The sequence below is a fragment of the Antedon mediterranea genome, chromosome 6 (genome assembly GCF_964355755.1).
Source record: "Antedon mediterranea chromosome 6, ecAntMedi1.1, whole genome shotgun sequence".
Classification (NCBI taxonomy): Eukaryota; Metazoa; Echinodermata; class Crinoidea; order Comatulida; family Antedonidae; genus Antedon; species Antedon mediterranea.
Genome location: NC_092675.1, coordinates 22,883,875 through 22,900,462, shown reverse-complemented (window position 1 = coordinate 22,900,462; position 16,588 = coordinate 22,883,875). Strand labels below are relative to the sequence as shown.

The 16,588-nt window shown below is 30.9% G+C and overlaps 1 protein-coding gene across 1 annotated transcript; it reads right to left on the bottom strand.

Annotated features, from left to right (window-relative positions):
• Nucleotides 1–1,410: 1,410 nt before the first annotated feature.
• Nucleotides 1,411–15,028, bottom strand: LOC140052499 (stimulated by retinoic acid gene 6 protein-like). The gene is made up of 19 exons (XM_072098106.1): nucleotides 14,797–15,028; nucleotides 14,016–14,140; nucleotides 13,702–13,787; nucleotides 13,236–13,378; nucleotides 12,797–12,929; nucleotides 10,621–10,669; nucleotides 9,724–9,855; nucleotides 8,422–8,510; nucleotides 7,718–7,779; nucleotides 7,323–7,384; nucleotides 6,690–6,840; nucleotides 6,228–6,303; nucleotides 5,984–6,059; nucleotides 5,672–5,720; nucleotides 4,928–5,045; nucleotides 4,377–4,481; nucleotides 4,075–4,238; nucleotides 3,659–3,790; nucleotides 1,411–3,306 (listed from the first exon to the last, which is right to left on the bottom strand). Exons 1-19 carry the CDS (start codon nucleotides 14,822–14,824, stop codon nucleotides 3,110–3,112), a joined length of 1,977 nt encoding a protein of 658 aa, XP_071954207.1. The 5' UTR covers nucleotides 14,825–15,028; the 3' UTR covers nucleotides 1,411–3,109.
• Between the last annotated feature and the right edge of the window lie 1,560 nt (nucleotides 15,029–16,588).

The window sequence follows — 16,588 nt, the reverse complement described above, 5'->3', positions numbered from 1 at the left end:
ACCCCAACCGCTACAGCAAAAGTAGTTAATTGAGTACACGCTGTAATACTGGACACGGTATGCCCGGCTGTATCGCCGACTAAAGAAAACATTGCATTTAGTACCAGCAGTAATGATAAAACAACAATTTCAATGTTGACTAAGGTATTTTGAAATAGAAGAGTTCAAGAATAACATATCCATTTTACACACAAAACAACAACATGGTTGGAACCAGAGAAGATAGCCTCACTTTCTTTGCCTATAGTATAGACCTCAAATTTAAATTTTCAATTAAAGTCTCTAAATAAAATAAATGCCTTGAATTAAAATTTACCTATATGTTGCACAGCGGTTCCAACCAAATCCTCCGCACTTCGTGTAACCTTTGGTTTGATAAGAGACGGAGTAGGATACTTGACGTGAATGTAAAACAGATACTTGCCTACTGCAAACATTTTCACTAAAACGTTTATAAAGTTTATTATTAATAGTATAATTCTAATTACCCAAATCATCTAAATGTATCAGTGGAAGAATAGTAGTAAATTGACCTATTGTATAAGTATAGAAAGATTGAAAAATACACAGCTTCTATTATAAGAAGTTCTGTTTGTATTAAATTATTAAATTGTATTATTGTATTAGTCTCAATGATTATAAGCAACGTCTTAGTTAAGTCGAAGATGCTCTCCAGGTGGAATGGCATCCTGAGTGACTAGTAGTAATTAGTCTTGTTTATTTTATTTCATGTATATGTAATTTTTACTTTCATGAACCTGAGATTCGGAAAGATTGAATAAATGAATGAATGAATAAACGTGTGAACGCTGAGCTTATTCCGGTCTTACACATCGGTAACATGATATCGAACATTGTGTAAATACTGTAAATCGGACTGTAGTTTATATATCAACATTTTTAGAAATACGTATACATTGTTTTACTCTAATTATTATAAGTTCATGCATAGATAATATATATTTTGTATAGGCCTGTGTAAATTTATTACTGTGACATTAACAGTACTGTATAAGACAACATTTTTTGTAAACTAATTCCTCCCAAAAAAAAACTCCTCTAAAACAGTCATACAATAAATAATTAAATCATATTACAGTATTTAGTAAATCAATGTCGGATTGTATAATATAAAATATAATGCAATGACCATACGATGCTCGTATTGTTACATTATGTACCTACATATATTTATCAGAAGATTCATTAATAAGTTTGATATGTGAGAATATAAAACAATATTTCGAGCTTTATTTGTTCATTTTCAAGTAATGAAATATATTTACACAGTATGAAATATTTTATAGGTACCAAGAGTCTTAAGGTAGCGTATTAATTGACCAATTAAATTAATAAGGTAAACAAATTAAGAACATCACAGAATATGAATTTAACAAAATAAGGCTGGGAAATGTGTCAAATTAACTATGATAGAGGAAACATTTTTAGTGAATTGTTCAATTTATCATTATAAGAAGATTCTGACTTTGTTTTAATATTATCATAATTGGTTTATATCCTTTAGCATTAAATTGGGAAAATTTATATTTTCGTTAGCCAAAACCAATTGTTCTTAAATACATGGCAATCGTACTAATAAAAAATGATGACGATTGTATTGCCATACGTTTTAGAAACCTGTGAATGCCAATGGCTGGTTTAAAAAAAAGCTTTTAGTCATAAATTAACACAATAATAACTTACCGTCCTTGTATTGGAACAGAAACAACATTGTTCACAAATAAAAGAAAAACAAACACCACGAACACCATGATAGTAATAGGGCTATATAAAATATTTAATATACAAATTTGCTTTTCACGAAAATATTCGTCGTCAAAACGACAATAATGTATAACCGAATGTGTGACGTTTATTTTTTTCTACAACTTATATAGAAGCCTTAAAAGTGGTAATATCGCTAAAGATTAGATAACTTAATTTTAAAATGATTATTACATATAATATTTTAAGATTACTTCCTATTAAACAACATCTTGTCGTTTATTTGTTTACCTAAAACTTAATAAACAATTAATAATAATAATAATAACTAATACTTCCTTACTCTTTGTGTCCACTTCAAATTTTCCGCTTGTCCCGCTTCAATGCAAACTCTGCTTTTTTTTAGTAAGTTGACTGAACCTCCACGGTACCTGACAAAGGAATCACTGTCAATGTACTGTTGTATTTGTATTTTTCTTTTGAACAACATTTTTATAAACATTTGTCAAAGTGTATGAATGTGAAGTTTCTTTGTACGATAACGTCCACTATTTTCAATTAAAGTAAATTGGAGAATATATAAAAAAAGGTGAGGTACTTTGAGCTTTTTTCCAACCAATCGAGAATCAAACTCGGAACATCCTACCTCATATTAGACCACTTATGATATTGTTCAAAATAGATTGGATAGCCACTCTTTAACACTTTCAGTGTGGTAGGCGGAAGTTGGGAACAACATTTCTTAGTTTCTAATCTTTCTCAGTTTACTTTAATATGTTGTAATTATGTCTAATTTGCTTGTTTTAAAATTCACTGTGAACGTTCAGTTCTGTTCACAAAATAATTATGTGTTGAAATAAAAAATTAATATAGTTATATAACACGTTGTTATCTGAGCACAGATAACAAAAACTTTCATAAAAAAGCAGGAAATAAATTAAAGTTTACTGTTTAGATCAATATATTAATAGGTTTATATTATTGATTGTTGTCAGATAATGAAATAGGTGTTAGTCGCTATAAATATTTACTGTTTTTACTGTTGATGTGTTTTTTTTAATAATAGTTCAACAATGAATTAAATTGCATTTAGAAAAACAGACTTTCAGAAAAACAAAACTCGAAAATTGTTGGTTCGGTTTTTGGAAGAGTTGATACGAAGTATGAACACAACCGAACCGAAAAATATCTGGTTTTCTGAATAATTTGTTTTTCTGAAAGTCTGTTTTTCTGAGTGCAATTTGATTAATTGTTGAAGAATTGAAAATCAAAAACATATCAATCTATACAGCTTTCTTGCAGAAAAAGCGCGAACCGTCCACAATTTTACAAAACAACCAATGGGTTCTCATCGGCACACCTGATAATACTGCTAATTAAGCTGTTACACTATGCTTGGTTCTTCTTTCTTCAAATCACTTATTTTTGGAGATCTATATGCCACAAGCTTTCGGTTGCGATACAGTGTAATGGCAACAAACCACCGGTTACGCGCTACCTTTCGACGACTTTCACCTTTCTCTGGGGTTACAGTCTCACTGTTAGTAGGCCTTTTACTTGAAAAGTACCTAAGCTTGACATCTGTAAAACAGGAAAAAGCTCTGTTAATAAGAAAACTAACCTTTGCAACAATTTTACCTAGACATATAATAAACACCATGTAATACGGACCTGTTATACCTAATTGATTTATAATACAACAAAATTTAGTTACAGATCGTTGCTTGTATGTCGTCATCAAATAGCGATGATATGACTCTATTGAGTCCAGAAGAAACTGAACGTCCAGGAAATAAAAAGAGCTTTCAAAACAGAAAAACAGCTGCAGAATTTTAAATATTAAAATTGGTAAGGAACTTTAAAGTTGGGATGGATCTATATTTTTTAAAGTAAGATTTACTATAGAAACCCAAGGAAACATTATATACGTTACCTGGAGTCTGGGAGATTGAATTGGTTGACCTTTTCTGAGACGCACTTGTATGAATGAATTGACAAAAGCATACAAGAACTGGATGTGTGTGGACAATTTCCAAACGCAAGAAACCAAGATAAGAACGATAACCTAAAATATAGAACTTAAAATTCAGTGTACTAAACCAGGGTGTTCAGTGAGTTGTAAGAATTTTTTTGAAATTTCTGTCCTTAAAAGTTTCGTGTTGTCGAATATCTATGATCAAATAATCAATGACATCTATTATTATCATTATTTGTTTTTAAATTAAAAGTATAATCGATTGTACTGTTTCAGCTGAAACTTGATTTGAAAGCCATTGACGAGATTGACTCTATGGTATATTCATGTAGTGTTAGATAAAATATATGTTCTATGGCACAGCTATATATTACCTGTATCCCAGAGTTCCCAGCCTCGCATTAATAAACACCGATCCAGCCGTCCAAGGTAGTATAAACCAAAAAGCACTGCCTTCACAATGCGCATTAGACAGGAGGCTAACCCGATTACGACATTGTAAAATATAAGCACGTATGTAGCGTTGTGAAAGTATCTTCTACAAACGAAAAAATAATACAGACATTGTGAAAGGCCTACTGGAGTTTCTTTGATAATACAATATATTCGTCCTTCTTTAGTAATGTTAGGGCTACTTGTTTTAGTTGTAAATAATGTGACCATAAATAGTAAATACCTGTTGTCTAATCCAAGTACACCATCACCATAATTTTGAAGGAAAAACAGGAAAGCTCCTAATGCTTGCAAGTAGTAGAAAGCATACGTTCCTACCAAACTCAACCTAAACAATAATCATAAATAATACATTTTTGTACGAGAATATTAGCGTTAACAGATGACATCAACAGGATAGTTTGTATAACAGTGTAATTTAGCCAATACACTGCACTAAGGACGAAACTTATAACGCAACGCATGTATCGCGCATGCAGCTTACGCCGCTCGTATTAAAGACAAACCATGTAAAATGAAACAATTCACAATTCGTATTGTTGGAATTAAAAACATAGGTCTAAGTTATCATTTTCTTTTCTGCAAAAATTCTTCCATGTTAGAAAATGTTCCTGACGACGTAACTAGGGGATTGTTTACCAAGTGTGCGGAGCTTGCACGTTGCATGTTTGGAAATAGCATTAGGTTAACGTTTGCATGCTCTTGTGGAAACTCCCTAATACAAATCTCTTTCAATCTTAACACAAATAGATTTGAGAAAAAAAGCAAACTTACCCATATTCCTTGATAAACTGCGTAACGACGGTATACCTTCCATCTTGAAACGGATGAATGATGAAGAATATACAAAAGAGACTAACCAACCACAAAGTACTTTGAAGAAGAAAACAACCTGCAAATATACAAGTATAATAATTATGTATTTATATGATTTTTTTAAAATCTAAAACATATGCATATTACGTTATCATAGCTTCCAATGAAATAGAAAGTACATTTTTTTTTTATTTAATGATTATACATATACAATAGAAAATCCACAAACGGAACAAATTTAGGTTGAACCAGGATTCGAAACTATGTCTCTGGAACTATGTACAACTACACAATTTATTTTTATTTTGATATAGTGAACTATAACCACTTCTAATATGGTCACCCAATTCTCGGTAACTGTATTTAGTCTCCAGTATTATAGAAATATTTGATAATACATCATCACATGTGTTTCATATGCATACCGTATCTTAGTATCATATACCATAACCTATACCTCAACCTAGCTTTACAGGCACCACATGTGATACAAATAAGATGCTGTTTTACCAAACAGTCCTTACTATAAATATTGCATTATGTGGAGACACAGCACTGATAATCAGGTAATATGTTTGATGATGATGAAAGTACCGATTGTAGTATAAATATTATAAAAATATGTTAATATTTAAAGTAGGCCTATTGTACATACTAAACTATACATTATTTTCGATATAAATATGTTACAATTGTATTTACCCCATATAGTATATGCTATGTGGTAACCGGTATATCGGAAGCCAGATACCTTGGAAAAAAGAAAATTAATCGTGATAAATAACTGGAAACTATACTACTATAATACTTTCTCTCAGTCGGTGCCAAAAAATACAATTAAACATAGACTTGCATCCTATTCAATAATGGAAGCATGTATAAGACAGAAACCTATCGGGTTGAAAGCAAATAAAATATCCCACTGAAGTTGTGTTCTTCTGTAATATCTATTATTATAAAATATTATAACAATAGTTGATACCTAATATTTAAAGAAATTTCCCAGCTACTTACTATAACCATCCAATTCGGAAACGGTTCATTGGGACAGAACGAAAAATCTCCTTTGTACATCATTAACGTATCCCGCCTGAAAACAAAATAAGTACAACCTTTACAAAGGCCTATACCTTTATGTTAGCTTTTCATGTTTGGTGCTTCTTTTTTAATATCACTATTCTATATAATTACACAAAGAACAACATTATATTAGTTTAATTTATTAGACAATGAAACAAAATTTGAAAATGATACACACCTGTATGATAGAACAGCACGAACAATAAAAAACACTGTAATACCAATGGCGATATATGAAGTAAAAAGAAATGAATCTGAAATGAAAATAAATGGAATTATCTTAACGTTACAAAAAGTTTCAACATCTACATTTAACACAAACATACCTTTTATTAATCCAGACAATTGGGAATCAGAAGGGTGTATCTTCGACCCATTGTTTTGTGTATGAAGTTCACAAAAGCCAAACCAGTGAGAATGATTCTAAAGTAATTTACACCCATCGTACTTCGTTATATTAGAGATATTACCATTTTGGATGTACTACGACTATACCTGGAAAGGGCTCCATACCATATCTCATATCTTACCAAACAAACAATCAATTATTTCACAAAATTCCTTTGTATTGTTTTCTCTTTCATTCTTGAAATTGGTGTCGGTGTAACACCCTCAACTTAACCAAAAGTGTTTAGTTTACCTTTCGAAATCTTAAAACCTTCTTCTAGAGAAATAAGTATAGTCAGATTTAGGAGTTCGGCAATTTCACTGTATGACGTACTGTTGTCGGATACCGCATCTGTAAATTCTTGAAGACTATCTGAAACAATTGACACGTAGCTAATCCATACCTAAAAATACCGAAACGGTCTTTACAATTTCTGTAGAAATGATGCATTCTTTTAAAAACACCTGTGTAATGAAATGACTGCAACAGTACCGTAGTAATAAAATATGCCATGTTTACAGGCTCCCACTCCTATTTGCTAACTCAAAATTACCTTTTAGATTATATCAGAAAAGAGTGAAATTCACTATTCCTTGATTATATACATTAGAAGAGAGACCTAAATTTGCCAACAATATATTGAAATCAATAATGCTTTAGAAACTGCTAAAATGAAGAAATCTCCGAGTCCAAAAACAATTCATCACAGAACAAACTGTATGATACCACTGGTATGTTGTTTTTATCAGCGTCTGTGTTTCCAGGCTCCATGTCGAGTCGCTCCAAACGTCTACATTCTTGCTTGCAGACGCCGATATCAATCCAAACATGGACAATGCTTGATGTAATTCCAACATTATAAATACAATAAATTAAGTATTGTACCTGATAAATGGCTAAAGATGATAGTGCAATAGTGCTTACAAATCTTCTCGAATACTTGAAACCTACAACATAATTTAAGAAACATTTTAATACGTGTGGTATATTTGTAGGTAAATTATTTTGTATTTTACTTTTATTTTGTAATTTAAAAAGTATGGCGTCACTTTGATTTTCAATTTTAAAACAAATTTCTGTGTTGGTGCGGGTGTAATAGTTAGTGGCTGATGTCATAGCGTTTATGGTCAAAGCTCCTAACTAAGCGCTTTCCATTATTACCAAGGTGACATCGTAGTTACAAAAAAAAATATTCAATTTATAAGTACGATTTTAAACAATTATGTACATTACAATAATCCTGATTACAACCATAACCTTTTTTTATATTAATGCTTTACCTGGAACAGATTTGTAAAATATTTGTGCAAATTGCTGAAGTTTGGAAATCGGAGCATCATCCCTGAAATGAAAAACATTGTTAGCACTTACGGAATTATATATTTCTTATACAGTTGTTCATCTTTTAAAACCGCGTATTTTTATTTTTTATTTAAATTTAGTTTTGTAGGCCTACTCAATATGTGCACTTATGATATGTTTTAGTTATACGAAGTTTTGGTAAAGAAAACATTTTTTAAACAATAATAAGAAAAACAAATGAACAAGCCTCATAGTTACTTTTTTAATGAGAAATAATTCAAAATACTTTATTAAAACTAGAATAAATTTATCATAATTTTTACATATTTACAAGGATAGGCCTAAATACAAAACAAAAACAACAAAAAACATCCACCTATGTTTTGTTGAGATTCGAGTTCCTGAAAAAAATAGTGACAATAAAAATTTCCTGGATATCACTACTAAACTATTCATTCATTCATGTGCTTATAGTAACAGAGGGACTGAGCGGTATCGAGTTTGACACACAGTGAGAGTGGATGCACGAGAGGAGCTGAATTATAAGTGGAAATGTTTTTTAAACCATTACATTTTACGGCCGGTTGAGTGAATTCCTAGAAAATTCAAAATTTCATTTTCTTTTTAGAGCGAACTATATTAGTTTATGACTAGCAAACAAGTTAAATAATAACCTACTTACGCTGAATCCTTATTTGTCAACAACTGATTGACGTATACATAATAATGAGTTTCATTAAAATCAACTTCTGTGTTTTTGGGAAAAAACAACTGAAAAATAAGAAACAGTTACTTACAATTTGCTTTATATCTTGTTTGATAAAAATAGTTGAGAAGTTCAAAGTTAAACAAACTTAAGTTCATTTTTTTGCATACTTTCGATGTCAATTTCGATTCTTGATCCGTATTTTGTAATATAATTACAATAAATTTAATTTAAAAATTAGTCATTAGGCACTGTGATAAAATAAAGGTGTGGATTATAATATTCATCCATTTGAAATAAAATTCGGAGGGAGCATTCGTTTAAATTTTCGAGTACATGTTTACTCGTCTAGGCTACTGGAAGAAAATATATGTGAACCTGTTTATCTTGGAATTGAGATTTCAAAATGCATGCAGGCCAATTTTCTTTTTTGGATGAAAGCGATTTTCGGAGAGTGTTTATATATTGGTGGCGGTTGTGCTGTGGAATAAAACGTTATGTTAAAGTATTTTTAGTTCTGAGAAAACGTGTTTTTAGTTTGGAAAACAACAATTATAAAGAGTTTTTTAAAGAGAGATGGAGAGATATTAATGTGAAAGTTATTTTAGTATGTAACTGTAAAATTAGTTCCATCATATCATCACTACTACAAACTATCTTGTTCTACAGGGCTTTTATTTAAAAAGTATAGGCTATGTTATAGACAATATTTATTTGACGCTGTTCGGTAAAACAAACATATATAATAGTATTAAGAAAACAATACAATCATTTTACTAGTACAACACATAGACAAATATATTAGGAAAAATCAAAGTAAAAAAAAAACAAAAAAGATTACAGTGCAAGATTTATCTATCGTCGTGGTTGCTAATAATCCCGAACGTTACCGTATACAATATTAAAATATGTAATTTAAGCGTTTCAATAAATTATTAAGAGTATGGGTTGAGTAAAGAGGTGGTGTTATTAATGTTGTAATTGGAGATGTCATATTACATGTATTAGCTAATAACTAAAACAATGCTTCACTTGCATCTGAAATGGTTTTCATAATGAAAAGTACTTCAAAATATAGACAACGTAATTAATTAGACTTGGTTTTCGAAAACAAAATAATATGATAAAAGTAAGTGAGTTTAATCAAAGCAACTTAATTTTTATCCAACTTATTAATGATAATAATTGTAAAGATTGTGTTATTGATGAATACCAATATCAAATTGACATTCTTATTTTATAATGAATATTTATTTGATATTGTTGATTGATTATTACCTGTTGTGTTCTCCTTTTCAAGTATATTTCTATAACAGTTTTACATAGACCCCATGTAAACCGGATTAATAGAATGACATAACACACCAACACTGGAGAATTTAAATACAACGTATTGGGCATACCATTGACCTGGAAAATAAAACATTAAAATACTACTACTATTTTATCATATTGTTTTAAGAGTAGAGTCATGCTAATTGCATAGCATTCTCCAGAATATCTTGTAGTTAACAACTGAAAAGTAATATTTCAAGAGCTACACATAGTGTAACAACATTGTGTCAACAATGTAATCATAATAGCGGGAATAACTGTATTCATTTTTGTATTACTTAAAAACTGAAGAAACGTTTTAACTATGGTATAAGTCAAACAATGTAAAGTCATCATTTACAATGAAAACATGACATATTGGAATTGTAATAAATTATTGAACGCTACATGTTATAGTAAAAATAAAAATAGAATTGCAACATGTTGACACAGTTAAATTCTCTTCACAATATACCGTAAACGATTAATTGTGTTTTTTACACAGTAAAATGTCAATGTATAATTCAACAATGATGGATGATTCTATATCCTCTAGGCTAGCTGAACTGGCTAGAGCATACATCGTGATTTTCGAAAACCTTCACGAACCTAACCTAAATTCATGTTTAAACAGCGCACCCAGTCAGTTTGCAGATGTTTCGAATTACTAATTTATAACACGCTTGTGGTAAACCTATTGTATTACTGTACACTTCTTGTGTAATGGAGATCGTTATGTGTATACAAGTAATTCTGTAGCTGCCCTTTCATCCTATGATGCAATATGTTTTATCAATATCAAATCTAAAATTAATAAGTAGGTACCGTTATTAGTATAAAATAAATTAAGTAAAAAATTACCTCTACTAAATCGTGACACGCAATTAGATTATAAGTGTAATAGAATGCCCTGGAAAAAGAAATGTATACAATTTAATAATAAATTATAATACAAAACAGTTCATCGTGAATTAATTTAATATTAATGTAATATTAATAGGAATTCATTATTTTGTAACAATTTATTAAAATTAAACAGGTCTCGCTTTAAAAACTAAGTTATGCTAATTACACAGTTTTTATTGTATTATAAGTATAGTGCTCTGCTGGAAGATCTTGAACCGACAATAATGGGGACTGTTAGTAGTACAATTATTACAAATAATTAGTACAAATATTTATTTCACAGACGACCAAGGCGTTTCATTGTACAACAATATACATTTACATAACGTATGCATAGCAAACTCTAGAATAAAGAAAGGAGCAGTTCATTCAGAAGCTCCAAAGAAAAACTTATCAGAATACGAACTGTACAAATAGTCCCAAGGCGTGGTTCCCACTAGCGACGCAACACAAGGACGTAACGCAACGCAAGTGAATTGACCAATCACAAGCGATGGCTTATTCGCTTGTGATTGCTAACTGTCTATAACGTCGCTTGTCATTGGTTAACTCGCTTGCGTTGCGTTTACGTCCTTGTGTTACGTTCTAGTGGGAACCAAGCTTTAACAAGGAATCATCTGCGTCATGCTATATTAAATAATGCACTGTCACTCCTGATAATAATGTTTCAACGAAACCCTAAAGACGTAGGCGCAACGCACATGAGTTGACCAATCACCAGCAACAGTTCGGATGATCCGTGGCGTCTTTTATTTTTTATTTTATTTTATTTACTTGCGAGTGATTCAAATTGCATGTAGGTCCATTACAGTAATGTTTCTTTTTAGAATATGATAAAGAGTAACCATACATCTATATATAAATTTACGTAAGGGCAAAAATCGGTAAATCGTGCGTTATTTCTAGAATGTTTACTCGATGGTATATAAAGTTGGTTCGTACTTTCGGTACTAATTTTAACCACCTGATGTAACCCTGTTTACTAATTAAATTGAGTTCGATAATTAGTTATTGACGATTAGAACAAATTTAGGTTCAACGATTTGCCCCAAATAGGGGTGTTTTCCGATCGTGGTATACACTGTCTAATGGATGTCAATTTGAAAAATACCCGCACACAATAATACGAGGACACTTCGCATTTTCCTATCTCCTCCTACGATAATTGTTTTTAATAGCTGAAAACCGGTTGAACAGTTCGAGTACAGCATCATAATGTTGAAGACAGGCCGATTTTCTTTAAAAAATGTAATATACGTTTTTACAAATGTATTGATTTGTGATGAATGGAACATTCCAAATTATTTGGTTTAACCATAGAGGTATAGATTTAGATTTATGGGCCCCCTTGGAGAATAAACATAAATAGTATTGTAATGCACTTTTGATCGCAATTTGAATCGCAAATTTCTTACTGTGAGTGTTGGTACTGTTAGATATAATATAAACAAATATACAAATAAACTTTATTACTGTGAGTGTGGGTAGGCCCTACTGTTAGATTATAAACATATAATATACAAATAAATAAACGTTATTACTGACAGTTGCTTCTCAACGTTTGTATTAATTAATAATTTAAAAATATATAAACGTACGTAGTGGTGTATCGTTACATGTACTTTACTATTTCAATCGACTATGACAGTGAGAGTTTTAACAAAGTATTAAATCGTAAATGTTTTACTGTATTTAGTGGTATATTATTTATAGGCCTATAAAACATTAAAAACAATATTTCGTTACTGAGTGGATAAGAATATATTTTAAAATGTTTCCTCTTTGTACCTTTCTTCTTCCCCCATCCCTCAACCCTTAATGTTACATACAAAACACAAATTGGGTTTGTTTAAATGAGTCCAAATAAAAAAATTTGACTCATTTTGTTTCTCTCTCGGAAGTAATTCCCAGGGTGCTAATTTTAGCTGACTACATAAATCATCGTGTATATTTATTCGTTTCTGTAAACGACAATGTATTATAGTCCTGCAGTACGTACATTTGAAATCTCCATTTTTTTCTCGCTGGAAAATACTGTGTATTCGAGAACCATCTGTGGGCACGACCTAGATGGTACGCGAGCGAAGCGAGCGTGCCATCTAGTAAAAGTAATTTAAGCATGTGTATTTACCAGTATGTAGTGTACATGAGTCCAATAGCGTTCCCTATGAGTCTGTATTGCGTTGAAAGACATATAAATATTGGGTAGAAAGCTACACTGATGAGAAGAACGTTAAATGCTATCGTGATAATATTCACCGTTCCTAGAATATACAAATAATTTGTAAAACATAGTTATCAGTTTAAAAGGTTTGGGAACATTTAGAGTTAATCCCCTCACAAAATAAAATTAATTGTTTGTTCATAGTGTATTTCGGAGAAAAGAGTTGATGATTATTTATATTATGATGTAACATATAGTAACATCTCCGTTTCCCATTTTACTAATTGTAAAAGTGTTTAAATGATTGATTGTTAATCAAATGCTTTATTTCTATTTTAGTTAGATATATGGATAACACACATACATAACAGATATACATTAATGTGATGTTAATTTGTTGATTTACCTTTCCATATATCAGCTACATGTGTAGTATCTATTTCGAAATAACTAACACCCGAAAACAAATCTAGGACACATTTCAACGAACTACAAAAAGCACTTGCAAATGTGAATCTGTCACTGTAGGCGTCCACTAAATTTACAGGGCTGTAACAAGAATGAATAATACGATTAGCTACAGATAAAAAAACATCGTCACGACCACAGTATTCATAAGAAAAATCGATGAAGCAACATATACTTATCGATTAGGTTTTACTGTATAGGACTGTATAGGACCATTCCGGGCACTGAAGGTATTTCAACTTACAGGAATAAGAGCTGGTACCCCTAATTCACTTTTTTTAAACATCATTTTTAGTTTCAAATTCAAGTTCAAAGGATTTGCTAAGCCTACTACTAATGTTGCCCATGATTGTGAAGATATTCACTATGGAAGTTTGAATGAGACGCCACTTTGATCTACTTACTATATGACACCTGGAATACCAGAATTACATTCCAAATAAAGTCTCTTCCGTCTTTGAAGAAGGGTAAATAATACTATGATACATATCTACAAACGAAAAAAATGTATTTCAACCATCGAATTTAACGAAAAGGCGAAACAGTACTTTGTCAAAATGCTATTAATATTGTTTTAAACGCGAGTAACTGCAATATTTATACAGTATTTCCTTGACTGGTGCAGATGTTATTGTATTGACCATTTCTATGTTCTTCTTAATTCAATTAAATGTGAAACCAGCCCATTATGTAATTATTCATATTTGACGACACTTACGGAAGCAAGTTGACTCCATTTCAACCAATCGGTGAAGCTGTAAGTGGCTTCTAAGCAAAGGTTTTCTTCATCTGTCAAATTATTTGGAATTGATGCTGATAACTCAAAGAAAACACCACCGGTGTCTACATTTAGATAAAACATAACATATTATCATTTTGCAATGCAGATGGCTGTCAGGGTGGCCTTATATTGAACTACAATTAATTGTTTATGTTATGGTGGTTTTTTTTCTAATTCATCCAAACCTTGAATAATTGTAATCGTTATTTCTAAATGTTAATGACATCATTATATCAAAAATGTCATATCATAACCAGCCGTTGTTGTATCCTCTCTAAAGTAGCCTACCTACGTTAAATCTAAATTATCTGTCAGGGTGGCCTTATATTGGACTACAATTAATTGTTTATGTTGTGGATTGTTTTTTTTTAATTCATCAACAGTTTGAATAATTGTAATTGTTATTTGTACATGTTAATGACATCTATACCGGTATATATCAACGATTTCATATAATAACTACATTGATGTATCGTTCTAAAACAGCCTACCTACGTTAAATCTAAATTAAGTATAATAAAAAGTTAAAAAAAAAGTAAAATAAATCAAGTAACTGGGCAATATCACATTAAAGAGTTTCTCTGCTCTGCATCTGCATATGCCAGACTGCGGAGGAATATGATGGGTGACAATTTACTGATGAGAAAGCTTGTGTACAAGCCTCGATATACATATAGTAGTTGTTATAAGTATAGATAGATAGATAGATATATCTTACTTGTGGTTTGTACCATCGTCGACGCCATATTATCTTCCCAATCACTTACGTAGGAATCGATGATGAAAACCGACAACAACGACCATCGCCAGAAGTATTTTGCTTGCTCTTTGACTCAGTATGCTTTAGCGGTGTTGTTTGCCATTAATATTACAATACTGCAGGCGGTATTGCTTACAATGTGTAATGAAGCATATGAAATTCAATCCACAGTACAATACTATAGCTGAGATAGTGATAGCATCACAGCCTTTGTTATTAACAACGAATGAATTTGCTACAGTAGGCCTAATATTTGCAATTAAACAACACCATGTAAGCGCATTCGTTTATGTACACATGTCTATCACTTTTAAATTATTGTTTGTCAGCCGTCTTAGGCCTACAGTTTGATGTATTTTACATAGGCCTACAACCTACACGTGATGTGCTGAATATATTTGTAAAGTCATGTTCTATCGGAAACGAGGAAGTCCGAACTTCCAGTATAGCAAATTGACTTATTCATTGTCAAGGTTGAATATCATGACCAGAAAAAAAGAAATAAAACAAATAGTAATATCAAATTTCAGTTTTATAAACGCACTCTTTTTACATCCGATTTTACACACAGAATAGAATATTTTTACATTATTAGACTCTACATTTAATACGATTTATTTCCAGTTATTTTAGTTTCTCAAACGACTAGAAAATGTATATTATCGTAAGACAATATTATTATAAATGTTATCATTTTTTTCATGTAAGGGGACTGTATAAGAAGCTTTTTAATGCTTCGGTATTTAAAATTATTGGTAAACTATTTAGAAACTTCCGGCGTAATGCCACTAACTGCCCATAGAGATTTCTTAGTTTGATGACGTCATTCGACGTCCCTGGATACTGATTAAAACACAATTTATTTGACTTAAATCAAACAATAAACATACCTTGTAAATTTTACTAATGTGAATAGTAAATCAACTGTAAAATATCAAAAATAAGAAGTTAAAGCAATTAATCTTACCACATTACGGTATGTCAATTTTATGACTGCTTTGTTCTAAGTAAAATAATGTAACATTTAGCTTTATTGTATGAATAACTATTGATTTGATATGCCCATGTATGCCCTAAGGATTGAAGCAAGTAATAAGTAGATTTAACTTGAAAAATGAGATGTAATTTGTTATCTCAGTCAGCGTACAGTAGGTCTATTTGAAGCAATGGTTTAATTTCCGAATAATAATTTTAAAATGTAACAATTGTCCCGATAAAATAAAACCCCGTTAATTTCGCATTTTTTGGTTCGGATATTTACAGTAATATAAGGTTTAATTTATCACGTGGATATGTTATATAAAATCAACCAATGCTGTATACTTTTGCTCGCTCCAATAACAGACAACTTGATTGATATTGCCTAATCTTTGTTATATGTTTTAGCCAATGCCATTTCACTAATCTTTAATTATAATTGACAATGATTTGTTATCATTAAAGATTATTATGACATTTTGTTCTTATTGCGTACATTATTTCACCAATACAATTCTAATCTATCAACAAGTACGGTATAGAGAGAAACAAACGATATGAACAGCGTATAATAAATCAATAAATAGTAGGCCTAGATATAACTTTCTTAATTCTTAATTATTGATGGTTAAAATCTCATAATGTCATAGCTAGTATTTTCAATCCCATCAAGGGTCACAGACCAATCGCCGGTAAATCATTATTTTATTTACGGTATCGTGTACATCCAACAGCGAGTAACCCGCCAATTACAGGATGGATAAACTACTTT